Source organism: Aptenodytes patagonicus, chromosome 11, assembly GCF_965638725.1.
Source record: "Aptenodytes patagonicus chromosome 11, bAptPat1.pri.cur, whole genome shotgun sequence".
In the NCBI taxonomy this organism is placed as follows: Eukaryota; Metazoa; Chordata; class Aves; order Sphenisciformes; family Spheniscidae; genus Aptenodytes; species Aptenodytes patagonicus.
This window is the reverse complement of record NC_134959.1, coordinates 5,500,897-5,516,557: the sequence shown is the minus strand read 5'-3', so window position 1 is coordinate 5,516,557 and position 15,661 is coordinate 5,500,897. Positions and strand designations below refer to the sequence as shown.

The following is a 15,661-nucleotide window of genomic DNA, read 5'->3' as shown; positions in this document are numbered from 1 at the left end:
ACGACAAATGCCACAAGAGAGTTCGAGTCCACGTTCAAGTTCTCATCCCCCTGTCTTCTGTCACCAAGGTCTATTTCTGGCTTATTACTGCACAGTAATGAGTCAGAGAAGGACGAGTGCCATTACCTTTCCTTACATCATCCTGATGTCCTCCCATAGCAATACTGACCCATCCCAACCTATTTTAACACATGAAATCTGACAAGCAGCGCCGGAGGTGATGCAGCTCCTCTTAGGAAATCGGATCACGATAACAGGACGTGTCTACCTGGGTTTCAGAGGAGGATTTGGTTCTCAGGCAGCAAACAGCTTAATCTGAGCTGGGATCTCATCGAAAAGTCGTCTTCGTGTGTGTGCTTCCCACTCAGTGTTTATTGTATAAGCACAACTGTCTGAGGACAGGTGTGTTTCACCGCCCGGCGTTTGGGGATTCTCGTCATCCCTTGTGGGAGTCATGGACAGTCAGTTTTCTAGACATGCTGGTGGCTTGTGCTTGCTTTCCTTCTGCCAAGTGATGTGGTCCCTGGTCCTTCCGATGAGCAGCAATCAGCTCTCGCAGGTTTTTTTTCTTTCATACTATTGGGATAGCAGGAAGGTGTTGCTGAAGGGTGGCTCGTGGGCCACAAGCTCTTTAGGCCAGGAAATAGGAGGTAAATTTAGCCGTTGAAGAAGCGTGAGCTCTTTAGTATGAGTAATAGCCAGGCCTCCTTGAGCTGGGCTAAACTTCTGCTCTTCTACTTTCCGTTTGTAAAGCACAATGTGCGATTATGGTATTGTGTGGATGATTATGAAGAGGATGCTGCTATTGATAGTGAAATAACTGGAATAACCTTTTGAAAGAGATTGAAAAAACCTTATAATTTCACAAGCTGCTAAGCACCAAATGTAGAAAGAGTCCTAGGAAAAAGGCCTTGGTATTTTAGTCATGACAGTACTGCCTGCTTTCCCATGGTGTCCTTTCTTTCGGATGGGTCCTAAATGCCTTAAAGCCGCCACTTCCATCCCTAGTGGGGATATAACCGCTAGTGTTATTTTATTCATTTCTTGGCAATCAAGTGTAGTCAGAAGGAAAAACAAACAGAACAGGAAGCCTTGACAAGCACAACAGTCACACGTTCAGCTCGGTGCTTGAGCACGCTGTTTTTGCCAGGGAGTCCCCACGGTAAATGTTTCCACTGGATTTTTTTAGTAACATTTTATTTTAGTCTCTTTGGAGAACCTGGCTTTTGTTTTAAGTGTGAGTCCAGCCGATGTTGCTGGTGTGAGGAGAGGTCATGCAAGGACCAGAATCCTGCAGAGACGGGGAAAAATAGCATTTCTAGCAGTTACCAGCAACCCTGTCTGTACCTTGAGTTAAGCCAGAAGAGTGGCAGGTTTTGCTTGCAGGCCTGCCCGTGTTGTGGAGGTGCAACGCCGGGATGTGCATCAGCAGTGTAAAGGTTTTGTACAGTCTGCATGAGGCAGCAGTGTGCGTGCCGTGGGGGTTCGACTTCCTGCAGCCCTGAGCTGCTCTGCTCCGCTGTTCCTGTGGCTGATAATAAATTGGTGCAGAGAAGCCCGCAATATTTTACGAGTCCCAGTAACGAATATCAGCTGGAGGAAAGCATAACAAAACCTCACCCTGCTGACCAGAGAGCAAACGAGGGAGAGAAAGAGAAACATAGAATAAAACCAGGAAGAGTTAAAACCAGAATCTGGATCATCAAATCCCACTTATTGCCACATCTTTTCAGATGGCAAAACCTCTTAGGAGGATATGTATGAAGGATGCTGTTGTAAGGAAAAATCTGGGAACTTTTTGCTACGTGGACAAGCCTGTTCTTGTATTCTTCTGAGTAACGCACATGCCAGTAAAAAGGGATGCCGTAGTGCTAACTTACCGTTAAAGGAACTTGGTAGCATGGCATGTGCAGTGTGGTGTAAATGACAAATTTTCTGCTGATGCTTGTTGCTGTAGACATATTGGTATCAGTGGAGCTGCGAGTATTTATATTAGCTAAAGGTCTTCACCATCATTTCTGGAGTGGTTGGTTTCTTGCAGAGTTTCAGGTGTTCTGTTTCTCAGCAGCACGCAGGTTCCTATTTTGTCTCCTCCTCGCCTGGGTGGAAATTACTGCAGGGGCTGTAACACTGGCATGAAACAAGTGGTCAGTTTCCTATTTTTGTGAGCAAAGACAAAATCTGCTTTTAAAAAGTTCACTGCTTTTTAATGAAAAAGTGTATTCCTACTCATTGAATAGGAAGTAATGAAGTAGTTTGGGTGCAGAGAAAAATACTTCCCTTTTTGAGCAAAGATGTAAATTTACTCATGTTGACCAAAGCTCTGTATATGCAGGCATTTAATCTCTTGCACAGTTTTCCTGCTCTGAGCGGTGTTTTTGAAGCTGATGAAATTAATCCTATGAGTAAGTTGGTACTGCAGCTGATCCCAGGTGGCTTTTCCTCTCTGACTGAACATTTACACCCCAAAAATTAGAATATAAAATCCTTCAGAACACAGTCCCAGGATCAACTCATCTTAAAAAAAAGTACTACCTACAGTAGGCATTCTTAAAGTAGATATTCTTCCTCCTCAGTGGAATAATAATAAATAAGTTACAAGTAGTTTGAATCCTCTTGCACCTTCTAAGAGTTTTACTGCCACATTTTCCTGTTTTCTAAAGTACTTTTCTACTATGTTGTGGTTGTGCAAAAACAAGAGGAGGCCTTGATTGTGCAAGAAGCTCCAATCAGTTGGACTGTGTGCCACCCACAATCCTGCTAAAGCCATTGCATTTGAGAACAAAATCCTTAGCAGAATTGGGGCCTAAACATACCAAACACACAGGGGGCCCAAACTGTTATTTTACATGGATAGGTGTCGTGGTTTAACCCCAGCCGGCAACTAAGCCCCACACAGCTGCTCACTCACTCCCCGCCGGTGGGATGGGGAAGAGAATTGGAAGAGTAAAAGTGAGAAAACTCGTGGGTTGAGATAAAGACAGTTTAATAGGGAAAGCAAAAGCCACGCACACAAGCAAAGCAAAACAAGGAATCCATTCACTCCTTCCCATCGGCAGGCAGGTGTTCAGCCATCTCCAGGAAAGCAGGGCTCCATCACGCGTAACGGTGACTTGGGAAGACAAACGCCATCACTCCAAACGTCCCCCCCTTCCTCCTTCTTCCCCCAGCTTTATATGCTGAGCATGACGTCATGTGGTGTGGGATATCCCTTGGGTCAGTTGGGGTCAGCTGTCCCGGCTGTGTCCCCTCCCAACTCCTTGTGCCCCCCCAGCCTGCTCGCTGGTGGGGTGGGGTGAGGAGCAGAAAAGGCCTTGACCCTGTGTCAGCACTGCTCAGCAGTAACGAAAACATCCCTGTGTTATCAACACTGTTTCCAGCCCAAATCCAAAACACAGCCCCATACCAGCTACTGGGAAGAAAATTAACTCTACCCCAGCCAAAACCAGCACAACAGGTTATAAAATCTCCATTGTACTTCATTCCTATCTCATTGACTATTTGTAACAACAGCAGGCAAAACATTTCCAGGTTGAATCTTTTTGTTAAGTTGAAAAGGTAGCTGTAAGATTAGTGGTGTAGAACTGGACCCACTGTGTGGGCAAGGCTGAGAGTAAGAAAAACTTTCCCTGTGTGGTCAGAGTGCCTAAGGAAAGCCTGTTTTAAAGTCTTTTGTGTGTAATTTTCTCCTCTTTACTGTACCCTAGAGCTGAATAAATATGGTAGGTTATGCCCTCAGCTGGAGTGAAAAAACGTAGGTGTCAATTCCTGGGAAGTGATGGCTTCAGTGCAGAAGTGCTGGGCTCCAGGAACGCACAACAGATAAAACTGTAAATGTGTGTGTGCAGCCCCTATAAATGAATTGTAGTTCTCTCCACTGCTTTACACTTCGGTGCACATTGCTCCAAACTTCAGAAATTTTATGCACAGTAACCTGTATGCTTGAGTAAGTCAGTGTGTGCAGAGGTGGCCATTGGCTGGACAGCTGTCTGGATGAGCACTGACACGAGCCTGATGGCTCTTCTGTCATCCCGGCATGCTATGAAGCTCCCAGTTCTTTTGGTAAGAAAGAAATATTCCCTGTAGTCCCTTTCTCAGTGTAAGCCTGAAAAAGAGGAGGGAGGAAGGAGGGATGCTGTGCAAGAGCGAGCACTTCGTTGTTCTATGCAAAAGATCCAGCGTTTCCTGCACATCGCTGTGGTTTTGCAGCTTGCTGGAGTCAGGCAGGCGGAAGGGTGCACTGGGAGGATTAGCCTCTGCTGCCTGGGAGAAGTGGGGAATGCTGGTGTCAGACAGCTCCATCCAGATAACGGTGGTTGGGTGAAATGCATTCGGTCTATCTGTGTTGAACACTGTGGAAAGAGCGCTGGTGAGATGACCTTTGACTTTCCAAGTTCCTCTTACCGTTGAGTCCTGATCATTAATAGAAGTGTGGGGATTCCCTAAAGGTTTGTTTTTCCACTTTTGTGTTCACTTTGTCTTCTTTGTCTTCGTTTTCCTTGGAAGTGGCCTTGAACAACAACCCGAGCTCTGAGGGTTTCTAGTTCTAGAGTGGTTCAAACTCCTAACCCAGATGCAAGTTTTCTTCATCACTTCTCCTCTACAATAGCTAACACTAGGTGTAGACAGTGCTTGGTCCCACACTTGGAACCTGGTCACTTTGCTAATTTTACTTTTTAAATGCTTTGTGTATATCACTGCTGTCAAGTTAAACAAGTCTTTCCTCTGCCAGTTTTGGTTTTGCCTTTTATAGCATTCTTTCTTTGTTTTCTCCTCCAGTATTTGCAGTCCACTTTTGTGTCTACCTCTGCCTGATTCTGTTGTCCTCATTAATAGTTTCTGTCATCCAGTTTATGTAAGGCTCCAGTCGGTTGCACAATCTCTCTCCACATAGTATTTTGTAATTATTTGTAGTGGTCTTACAGTCTGTAGCTACTGACATCCCAAAAGTAGGAGAATAATTAACAGTTCTCAACAGTTCCCATTTAGGGCTTTAGCATTTGCTCTTGCTTCAGACTTCAGTGCATTTTTGGTTCAACTCATGTAATGGTCAGACCAGAGACTAAATCTGGTTGACGTTTTGCCTGTTTGAGAGAAGTACTTCATCTCCCTAGAATATTTTGGATTTTATAAATTTAAATAACAGTATCTTAGTTTGCATAGCTCCTATATAATCAATCTGCATATGGTTTTTTTAAGGAAATAATGGATGTGTAACTTGCAGTATTATTGGCGCTATTGCTTAGTATACATGCTCAAGAGTACAAAAACTTTCAGTTTTACTTGTTCTTTAAAGGGCTTTGATGCTAGCATTTGAAATAAAGGGTTTTTGTTCCCCTCCATGAAACAGTTTTCTCCTTTAGAGGGGAAAAAAAAGAAAAAAGGTTCAATTTGAAATTGAATCTTTCAACAAAATCTGGTGGGTTTTTAAAGCATTTTGTCTGGACAAAGATAAGAAATATCTAAGCATATTTACTTCATGCCTTTTTAATTATGTTAAAAATGTTCTTCAGGCTTTTTGTGGCAAATTATTTTTGACCTTTTTATTAAAATATAGTATAAAGTATTTTGAATTGAAATTCAATTCTACAACATATATAGGTAAAAGGTCTATCTTATCATATGTTATAATGCACACATATACATAAAATACTGTGTAAATAACAGAAAGAAAATAATTAAATATTGGCAAACCAAAATATCCTGAAGATCTGCACTCTAAATGTTTCTACAATCTTTCATTGCATGCAAAGAAAAAAAAAAAGAGAAAAAAAGGAAATTATGCTTTTTGTTTCCATTCAATTATGCAAATTCATATTCTGATATGTCAGCATTCTTCATGAAATGGAAAGTTCATTTTTGATAAACTCTGTGGTCAGCCAAGATTATTTATGATAGATTTATTCTGCCTTATTGCCTGGAGATCTTAATACATATATAAAAGAGCATTACTCCATTTAATTCAGAGAAATTAGTCCAAATTTATGTCACCGTGACATCAGTATCTGACCTTGAAATGAAACACAGTTTTGGTAACCATGCAACTTTTTTACTTCTAGTATTCTTGCCATTATCAGTGAACTGAACCAGTGTTAGGAAATAAAATTCATTCTGCGGTGTGGATTTTGAATACTTACCTGAAAAGGTGTGGGGGGGTGAAATTTGTTGAAGGATGCTTTAATTTGCAAGAAGAATGTGGTTTTTAGCTGGTGAAGAGCCTCACCTTTTTTTTTTTTTTTAAACATGGATTTCTGGGCTATCCTGTAATTTTCACTGATTGTGTTGAAACATTTTGAATCGTAAGTAAAAATTGCCCATTGGCAGTGATGAGATAGAGTTGGAAAAGCCAAAGGGCATCTCTACCCACTCAAATATTTCAAACTTATGTCACCTTGTTAAGGCATGCATATTTACGTCACTGCAGATGCTTTTATATTTTTTGATACCGAGCCTTTTGACCTTTGGGAGTGTTGAACTATTCTTTCATTGGCTACGGACCTGGCTTCTCACTGAGAATTTCTGGCAGCTCTGCTTTAATACGGACAAAAACGGGTGATCGCTGGGAGTCATTATTGCAACATTTATGTCGTTGCTGCAACCAGTCTGTGCATGTATCTGCCCGTCTGTATGTGTTACGCTTTTCATTCTGTTATAATATCGCTGAAAGAGCTAAGACGTTATTTCAATTGCTTTGGGGCCAGCTGAGGAACAGGACAAGAAGGGAAACTGGAGTATGGAGAAAACCCACCCCTCCTAGTAAAATGTCAACCCGTCTTCTTACTCTGCTCCCCACAATTAATAGCAAAGGCAAATGTCCTACAGACATTAAAGATCTGACCAAAACCTGATTGAAATCAGGGAGGATTTTTCAGTCTTTGGGTTGGACACTGTTTCATAGGAGGTTAATGTTTTGTAAGGGTTTGGTTCAGTGTTTTCCATTTGCAGCAAGGTCTTCATGTCACTGCTTTCTGTGAAAATAAACTGGTTATAATGTAAAGTGTAGCTTTGAGCAAAGAGTTTCCCTCACTCAGATGAGGCTGGGGGTGAAGTTAGCAAGGGTCATAAAGTTGAGAAGAATTTGGTGAGTGCAGCCTCATGGGTCGCTTGCTTAGTTTTGGCTGGGTGATCTGAAACGCTGGTAGAAACTAATGATTCTGTTTGTAACTTTTGTTTATTACAGGCTGCAAACAGTTACCTGAGGGATCAGTGGTTCCATTCTTTGCAGTGGAAGGTAAGTTCTGCACTTCGCTGTCTCCCTTGTATGCCTCTAAGAATACTTTTTAGTATTCCCTATTCCTTCATTGTAAGAGCCCTGAATGGATAAAGTCTTTTTCTTACACAAACTTTAAATCAGAATATGTATGCAATTTCAACTTGTTCATATCATGAATGAAGTGGACAAATTAACTTGCTACATAGCCCAGCTTTATCAACATATGATTGACTTCAGAAAGTAGATAGCCAGTAAATTCACATTTAGACAGTATAGAGATTGGTTGGTTTTGGTTTTATACTATGAAGTGTAATACGTTACAGAATGACTACAGCCTAATCATATGCTCTGGACTCTTGGGATACTTGGGGTTTTTGTTTGTTTGTTTGTTTTCTTTTTCTGAGAAACTAGGGAGAAGGGGCGTCTTTTAGAGTTGCTTATTGTAAGTAGCATCAATCTGTTATGCATTAGTCTGTGTTTATGCTTTAGGATGATTTGGATTTAAAGGCAGTTTCCATTTCAGAGGTCTCGAGCCCTTTTCATTTTCAGTGGGAACAATGGACTGATTGCCCTGAGTAGGGGCAGTGGATCACAGTGACAACATTGTCTCTCAAAAGCAGCACATTCCTCATTGAAAACGGTAGCTGCTGACCTTTGGATGGAATCTGTCTGGATCTTTGATGCAGCTGGAAACAAGTTTTGGCCAGATGCTGAATATGGTTGTCCTCTCTTGTCTTGCAGTGGGAAACACAAGCAGTAGCTTTTCATCTCAGGACTTGTCTTCGGCAGGGTTTCAGTGAAGTCAGCCAGGTTGGCTGGGTAGCTTATCAAGATTTCAGCCTGCTGACAGCAACCACTTATGAAAATATAAGGAGGTCCCTCCCACCAAACTGGTTTTGTTGTAGGTGTGTTTGATAGTTGCAAAATAGTTGTGTGGCAAAACTACAGTATTGGTGTGCTTTGTATAGCCATCAGCATCTGGCAGAATCATATTCTGAGTGGATCCAGGTTCTTATCAGTAAAAGCCAAGTGTCAAGATCTCCTTTTCCAGACCACTGGCGTATTCTCCAGCCTGTTAACCTGATTGCCTAAATGAGCGTGGGACAGTAGTGCTGATAGCAGAAGGCTGGGCTGTGGTGTGGCACTTTATTTTGGCCTCTTGACAGTAGCATTAACACAATGCCTAGCCAGTCTTGCTTTCATTGCAACTCCTGAGGATAACAAAGATCTTAAAGCATGCAGAGACAGTATCTCCATGTGGCCGTTATTTTCCTTCCTGCTTTGGCAGGCAAGGATGATCAGCGAAAGCATGGACAGAAATGATGATGGAATTTCTTTTTCTACCTCGCCCCCAATGAGGATGGCTGTGGTACGAATGTGCTGGTGGCATTTGCCAGCTTCGCTCCTGCAAGTGAGGGGAAAATTGGGGTCGGAGGTGCAACTCTTAAAAAAAAAAAAAAAAAAACACCCAAAAAAAACCAGAGTCGTAAAGATGCAACCTGGCCCCACCACCACCTACCCCATCAATTAAAGTGTGTGTGTGTGTGGGGAGCCTAGACAGAATGACCTGGCTTGCTCACATGCCTTTTGGTCATGGAGAGGGAGCTTTGCTCTGTGGGAGTTGTTTTTAAAGGAGTATTTCTTAAACTTTCCAATGCTTCTGACCAAGCCTCTCATTTTGGGAAACTCTGAGTAATTTAACTTGTTGCAAAGTAGAATTTATTTTTGCTTCCTTGCTTCCCTCCCCACCCCCATTAAGTTCGTTTCTGAAAAACAAGTGAAACATTATCTTGATTTGAAAGACCTTCCCTTTACCAAGAATAGCAAGTAGCTTTTTCCCATAAGAACAGTGACAGGGTTTAGTCACTGCCCAGGTACTTTACACTAACAAATTCCTCTTTGCTAAAATGGAGATAGTTTTGACGGGTTTTGTTGGTTAATAGTTAAAGGAAGAGCACCTGGTAACTTTCTGCTCTTTACTTTAGTTGATATTTGGCAGGTTTAAGTGAAATCACGACAGAACGAAGAGACAAGTGGTGTATCTCTAAGGAGAATGGAGGAGTGCAGTTATGTGGTCTACCCTAGTGAAGTTTATCACTTTACTAGCACCATAGCCTATGACTTTAAGAGCCAGGTGCCAAGGTTCATCTCACTCCATAATTTGTATGGTTTGATGATTAAGCAGGTAGTGAGGGAACCCACAAAAAAACAGGAAGCCTATTCTTCTGGAATGGGTCATTTACACAAAACACCAGCTGGCAGACAGATCGCCGCAGCTGTATTATAATTGGGTGGTTGTGCTGATGAATGATATATTTGTCCAGTGGTCTTACAAATAATTGGTCAAAACATTTCTGCAGGCATGTAGAACACAGATGCAAAGTGGTGCAGATAGCTGAAGCAGTTTTACAGGGGAAAACTTTCAACAGAGATGAGCTTGCTATTGTTCGTACTTGTGTGGTGGAAGCATTTAGGGGGTCCAGCTGAACCTAGAGCCCCACTGTACTAGGCATTAGGTGTAGGTGGAGCAGGAGACCTTCACTTCCCCTGTCCTGCCCAAACCAGGCTGGATTCCAGCAGTGGGGATTGCCCCCCATGATCTTAAAACAGGAATACTGAAATTACAATTGTAGGAGCAGATTCATATTCTGTCAGTGTCCTTCTGGCTCCTTTTCCTGTGCTTCAAGCCTTGGGAGTCAGATGCTGCATGTAATTTGAGCTACCTGGAAAATGGCTAAGTCCAGTGAATAGCTGTGTTGTTAAATATTTAGGGAAGCTCTTCAAGTTCGGGCACATACTGGTTATCCTTTGGTCTTGTATAAAGGTGCTAAGGTCTGTGAGAGAGCTTTTATGTGGTGCAGTTTTAAGGATTAACACGCTGTGGGAATTCAATTTGCCAGCCAGCACCCTGGAAATAATTTTTGTTCTAGAGACAAACATTGAAATAAAAATCAAGAATAATTTATTTCTGCAGCCCAGAGAATAATAAAAGAGAAGCTACAGATAAACAGAAATGAAAGAAAACCAAACACATAATTATGAATGTTTTAGATCCAGCTCCAAGAGGTTTTATGTGTCATCCAACTAACTAGCTGTCAAGATGCTTACACAGCTTTTTAGATGCGACTTTCTCCTTGAATACTGTGCTCATTGAAGAGAGCATGGATGTAGGGACAGACTGTTCTTTCTGTAGTAATTTTCTTTTTGGGTTTTCCATTTCAAATCTTCCTGCTAAGGGTTACTCATAATTCCTCATTTAATCTGGTTATCAGTGTGTATCACAACTCCTAAAGGATTATTGGCCACCTCAGCCTATTTTTAGAAATCCTGATTTCCTTTGGGTTATAGCTAATCCAAACTATCTTTGTCCAGAGAATAAACAGAACATGTTAACAACTGTCCAGATCCTCAAACATAAACAAATCATTAATCCATTGTGTAAGGATTTTTCCTTTCAACCAAGGAGGTTGGATTGAAATCATGATATGTAATCTTTGGTATCTGGAAGCTGATAAGTCATAACAGTATATCAATAAAGATAACACTTTCTGTGAATATACAAAAGAGAATAAGACATGCAGTTCATTGCCCTCTCTGGATCTAGGCTAGATACAGTGGTAACCAACCATTTCTACAGGGGATGAATACAGCTAAACTTGGCTTTGAGGGGTACTGTAATTTTGGGGGACACACAAATAAGCAAATATGTACCCTTGCCATTTTCCCAGACAGCATCCATCTACTTTGTTGCTTGTTTATATCTTGCCACCTTTGGGCTAAGGACTTTCTGTGTATTTGTATAGTGCTGAGCACATAGAGGTACCATCCTCTGTAGAAGACGTTGAGCCTTGCTACACCACATGCTTAAAGTATTAGTCGTTAAAAGAACCGCTTGGCTAATTTAGTACCATGTTGCACTTGAATTAAAAAAGACATCAGTGAGGTCTTGTCCCCAGGGGTCTTTAGGTCTTCTCTTGTGATACGGAGTACAGGTATAGATTTACGTTTGTTGGGGGGAATACACCTAAAGGTTACACAGGGCATGTTGCATTTTTTAGCATGCTTGATAGTAAACTCTGAACACCACCCTTATTGTGGGATGTGGGTTGCTTGTGTTTTCTAGTTAGCTGAATGATGCAGCAATGAAACATGTCAGTTGATGGCCTTTGGGGGAATGTCCTGAATTGACACAACACGGAAAGAACAGACCTAGGTCTGCAGTAAAGCATGAAGTATGACTCAAGCTGAGCTTTGTGCGCCTCTGACCTGGATCTTCTAGAAAGGCTTGCCTATACCTTGGCTTTCCTACTGATGCTGTTAACCAGTTCTCGATTGTCCCCCTAATGAGTAGTGCTGCTTGGTTAGGGGTTTTACCCATCTGTTAGCACGGACAGTGCAAATGTATTAATTGTAGAATTGTTTAGGTTGGAAGGGACCTTTGAACATCATCTGGTCCTCTCCCCACCCATGCCACCTTTTTCCTCACTCAATGCAGGGTATACTTTGAAGTTGTACGAGGTTGCTGAGAGCCTCTACAGCCGAGCTGTGAAGCCCCAAACCAGGCACAGTATTCACGTGTGGTCTCGCAAGTACTGAGCGGAGGGGAACAGTCACCTCCCTCATCCTGCTGTCTGTGCTCGTGCTCATGCAGCCCAGCATGCATACGCACCCCTGACTTGTAGTCAACAATCACGTTACCTTTGTTTTAAAATTCATGTTCTACACATACTCCATTTTTTGATTCCCATGAATTGGGAAACTGGAACAATGCTGTCATTTGGGATTTGCAAACATTTTGCATTTAATGCTAAAACAAGCAATGTTGGCCTTCATTCAAAAACTTTAATTTTGGATTAATACTTCCCTGGTTCTCATAGGGATTGTTGTATCTGTGTCTTCAGGAAATAGATACTTCCATGCACAAGCAGCCCTATTAATTGCAAAGGGATTGACTGTCCTATAAAGTCATACTTGACCTGAATGACAATACGCTCTCTGGTCTTTACTGTGTCCAGGTTATTAATTCCTTGTCCGTTAGTACCAAATATTTTTTATACAATAGCTGTGGGTGAATACCAGTTTTTGTATCTAACGGTGAAAGTTCAGAGGGAGTTATTTTTCTGTGCTTTAAAACTGCAAAAAACTAAGTTGAGATAAACTGTTCTCAAAAGTGTGGTAAAGCCTTCTTGTGTAAAGCACCTTTACAGTTTTGTCACCATGGTAATGATTAAAAATAGTGCTGATACAGGAGTGGGGTTTATATAGAATTTAAATGATGACATTAAAGAAATTTATAACCTTAAATCTCTGTAAATCATGCCTTAAAACTATGAGATCAGGAAAAAATCACATTGGTTATGGTTAAAAAGGCCCATGTCTGTCATTTGTATTTAATCACCTAATTTATGATCTGCGAGAGGAAGCTTTGATACCCTGTGACAATTCAATAGCCCTGTGCTGTAGTGCATAGTGAAAATATTATTCAAAGAGCTCAGCAGTTCTTTGGAGTGGTAGTTCCTGGACTTCAGACCCTCTCTTTGGTGGTTACACAGCACATGCAACTGTAGTTGTCTTGGCTGTTTCTTTGCTTTCTTTAGCTGAAAACCTTGAAAACCTGAGGTATTTTCACAGAACACAGAAGTTCCCATTTTCTGTTATTCTGAAGTGAAACAATAAATAATTATCATACAATTAGACCAACGACAGCTTTTTTTTCTTTGTATTTTTTCTTTTTCCTTTTGTGTCTGTGTACAAGTCAATAATATATTAATGGGAACCTAAGCTGTGGAATTAAGTTTTGCCTTTCAAAGCCTCAGGGCTTTGAAAGCATTGTGGGCTTTGACGACACACACGAGTTTTGGAGGAGCAAGTTTCTTGCTTTGACAGATAAAAGGCAGGCCACAAGTTTTTGGCTGGTGGTTTTACTCTTCCCGTGGAATGCATGAGTACCAGTTGTGGGAGACCATGAACAGGTTTTTAAGATAGCCAGAGCCTCTCCGCTGCAGGACTTTGAGCATCTTGGTGGAGTTTCAGACTGGACTTTATACTTCGTAGGGAACAGATGCAGGGTCCAAGTGGTGTGTTAATGGATCTGTGTTGCCAAGAAGAGAAGCTGGTACCAGTTAGAGCTTTCTAGTGAACATAGTGGGACTAAAAATATATCTTGGCACTTTTCAGTTCCTGATGCACCCTCTCATGGTTAGGTTGGTGCTTACTGCCAAGATTTGTTCTTCTTTTGTATTTAAAAGGTAATTTGAAATGCAGCTGCGTCTGCCTGCGTGGGGCTCTCCAGTGACATCCCCTTGCTCTTGATGTGGTGATTGATAACACTACACGGTCTATAGTCTGAACAACCTCATTGCAAATTCAGGAGCTACATCATGGAAATCCTGTCATACTTACAGCCTTTTATTTCCATAATGTTTATTATTTGTAGTTAAGTGTTGTCCCCTACTACTTGTTTTGGGGGGAGGGTTTTGGGTTTTTTTTGTGTGGGGTTTTTTTTTTGGCTTAAAACATCTTCATGAGCACATGAAGTCCATTGGTTCCCTCATTTTCCTGCACGAGTTTGACAGTCTTAGGCTATCTGTTATCAGAAGTCACTTGAAAAATCTTGGCCTTGTTTTCTGTTTCTGAGAACTCAGTTTGCTAGAGGTAACTGCTGTCGGCAGCAAAAGGCATTGATCTCACTTTGGGAAGCGAAAATTAATAGATGAAAAACGGACAAGATGTTGACAGAACTGGATATAGATGGAAAGTTTCTTCTCTTATTTTTTTATCAATCACTGGTGATGTTTTAAGAACTGGAACGGGTAGAGTGGTTAGGGGTTTTTTAAGCATTTTGAACAAAATCGCTTTCACTGCCATTGCATTAGGAAAATACCTCACTCTTTCTGGGGGACATTGGAGCAGGTTCCTCCCATAAGGTACGTCTGCAGCAGCGGCGACTGATCACCGTCTGTGCTCTGCATTGGCTTAACATGAATCAGTTTAAATCTGGGAGTTGCATATCTGTGTCAGCACAGCACTTTGTCCAACCAAAAGAGGCTCTCGGCAACACGCTGAGATGCCAGCCTGGATCTGAGCTGCTGCTCTGAGCTGCTCTGCCCTCGTCTAGCCATACGCACGCATGGTTTGTATACCCGTAGCTGCCTCCTGCATTGCCAAAACAGGCTTTTTTAAGGAGGCAGAACTCAAGCCAATTAACAGTCTAGTGGTGAAATCTGAGTAGAAACTAGATAGTTATTTTCTATCTTGCTTTAGCTAAGTCAGGACCAGCTCTAAATTTTCCCCTCTAGACTTGGATGCTATCCTATTCAAACCAATATTAGGTCTGAAGATAGAGGGGTGTCAAAAACAGCTGAATAAACAGGTCAGCTTGTTATTGTGTACTTAGGTCTCTGCTCTGAAGAGGAGTAAATACAATTGCTGGAGTATGTTGCTTCTCAGGAATGCTGAACTGCTAGCCAAGAGGGATCCTCGGTTTTTGTCCTGGCGAATTGTTCCTCTGTATTATTCCAGGGCTGACCTTATGACTAATTCTTTGCAATTCAGGACTTCCAGGTCATGGTGACCACTAGTTTCACCAAATTACAACTTCTTCTTTATAGCTGTCATAATATAGAGCTGCACCAAAAAGAGTCTTTCGTTCAGGTTCCTAGCTGCAGGAAAATCTGTTTTTAGGAGATCTCTTATGAAGACAGGACAAGACTGGTAGTCTTTCCCAGGAGTGTAATTATACTTCTCACACGATGCATTGTGTGTGAAAGCCTAACTCTGGGAGTTGACACATGCTAAGTGCCTTGTTAAGCTGCTGTCGTGGGGCCCAATTCTGCATTATGGATGTTATGAGGACTCTTGGTGCCAGAAGACCTACGTGGGCCTGAAGGAGCAAAGGGGATCTAAGTGTTGTCTTACATTTCTCTTTCTTTTCTTGCACAGTTTTGTCCTTACGTTTATTTCTTCCAATATAGTTAGTGTGTTGAGTGCATCATAGTATACATAATGTATTAGAGAATTATAAAACTGCTGCTAATATCCACCAAAAAACCTGAAACAGTATGTTGCAAGCGTCACAGCCTGTATCATCTGCCCTAGCTCTTGCCATAAGTCACATGTCAGCTTGTCTGTCGCACCTCTGTCTTTTTTTCCCAGAATAGTGATTGTTTCAAAATCAGAAAAAAAGTATGAGAAAACAATGCTAGTAAAAGTATGCCCTTCATTCCCCTGTCTTCATTCAGAAGCCATTGCATCACAGCTATTTACCATAGCCTGGTCTCTGGTGCTCTTTACTGTCGTATCTAAGATGGGAATACTAGATTAGGCTGTGTGACCAGAGGCAAAATCCATCAAGGACAACAGGGTTGTTGTGAGTGACTTATTTGCAGCGGCCCATCTCTGAATGTGAGGCGGGCAGTGGTTTTGGTAGCACCCCAGTGATCTCTGATC

The 15,661-nt window shown here is 41.8% G+C and overlaps 1 protein-coding gene across 4 annotated transcripts in view; it reads left to right on the top strand.

Moving 5' to 3' along the window:
- CMIP (c-Maf inducing protein) overlaps nt 1-15,661 on the top strand; it is a 139,892-nt gene that overhangs the window by 78,437 nt on the left and 45,794 nt on the right. For all 4 annotated transcript variants that reach the window (XM_076349059.1, XM_076349060.1, XM_076349057.1 and 1 more), the window contains one exon: nt 7,181-7,231. In XM_076349059.1, the coding sequence (XP_076205174.1) occupies nt 7,181-7,231 (51 nt within the window). The remainder of the gene's footprint in view (nt 1-7,180; nt 7,232-15,661) is intronic.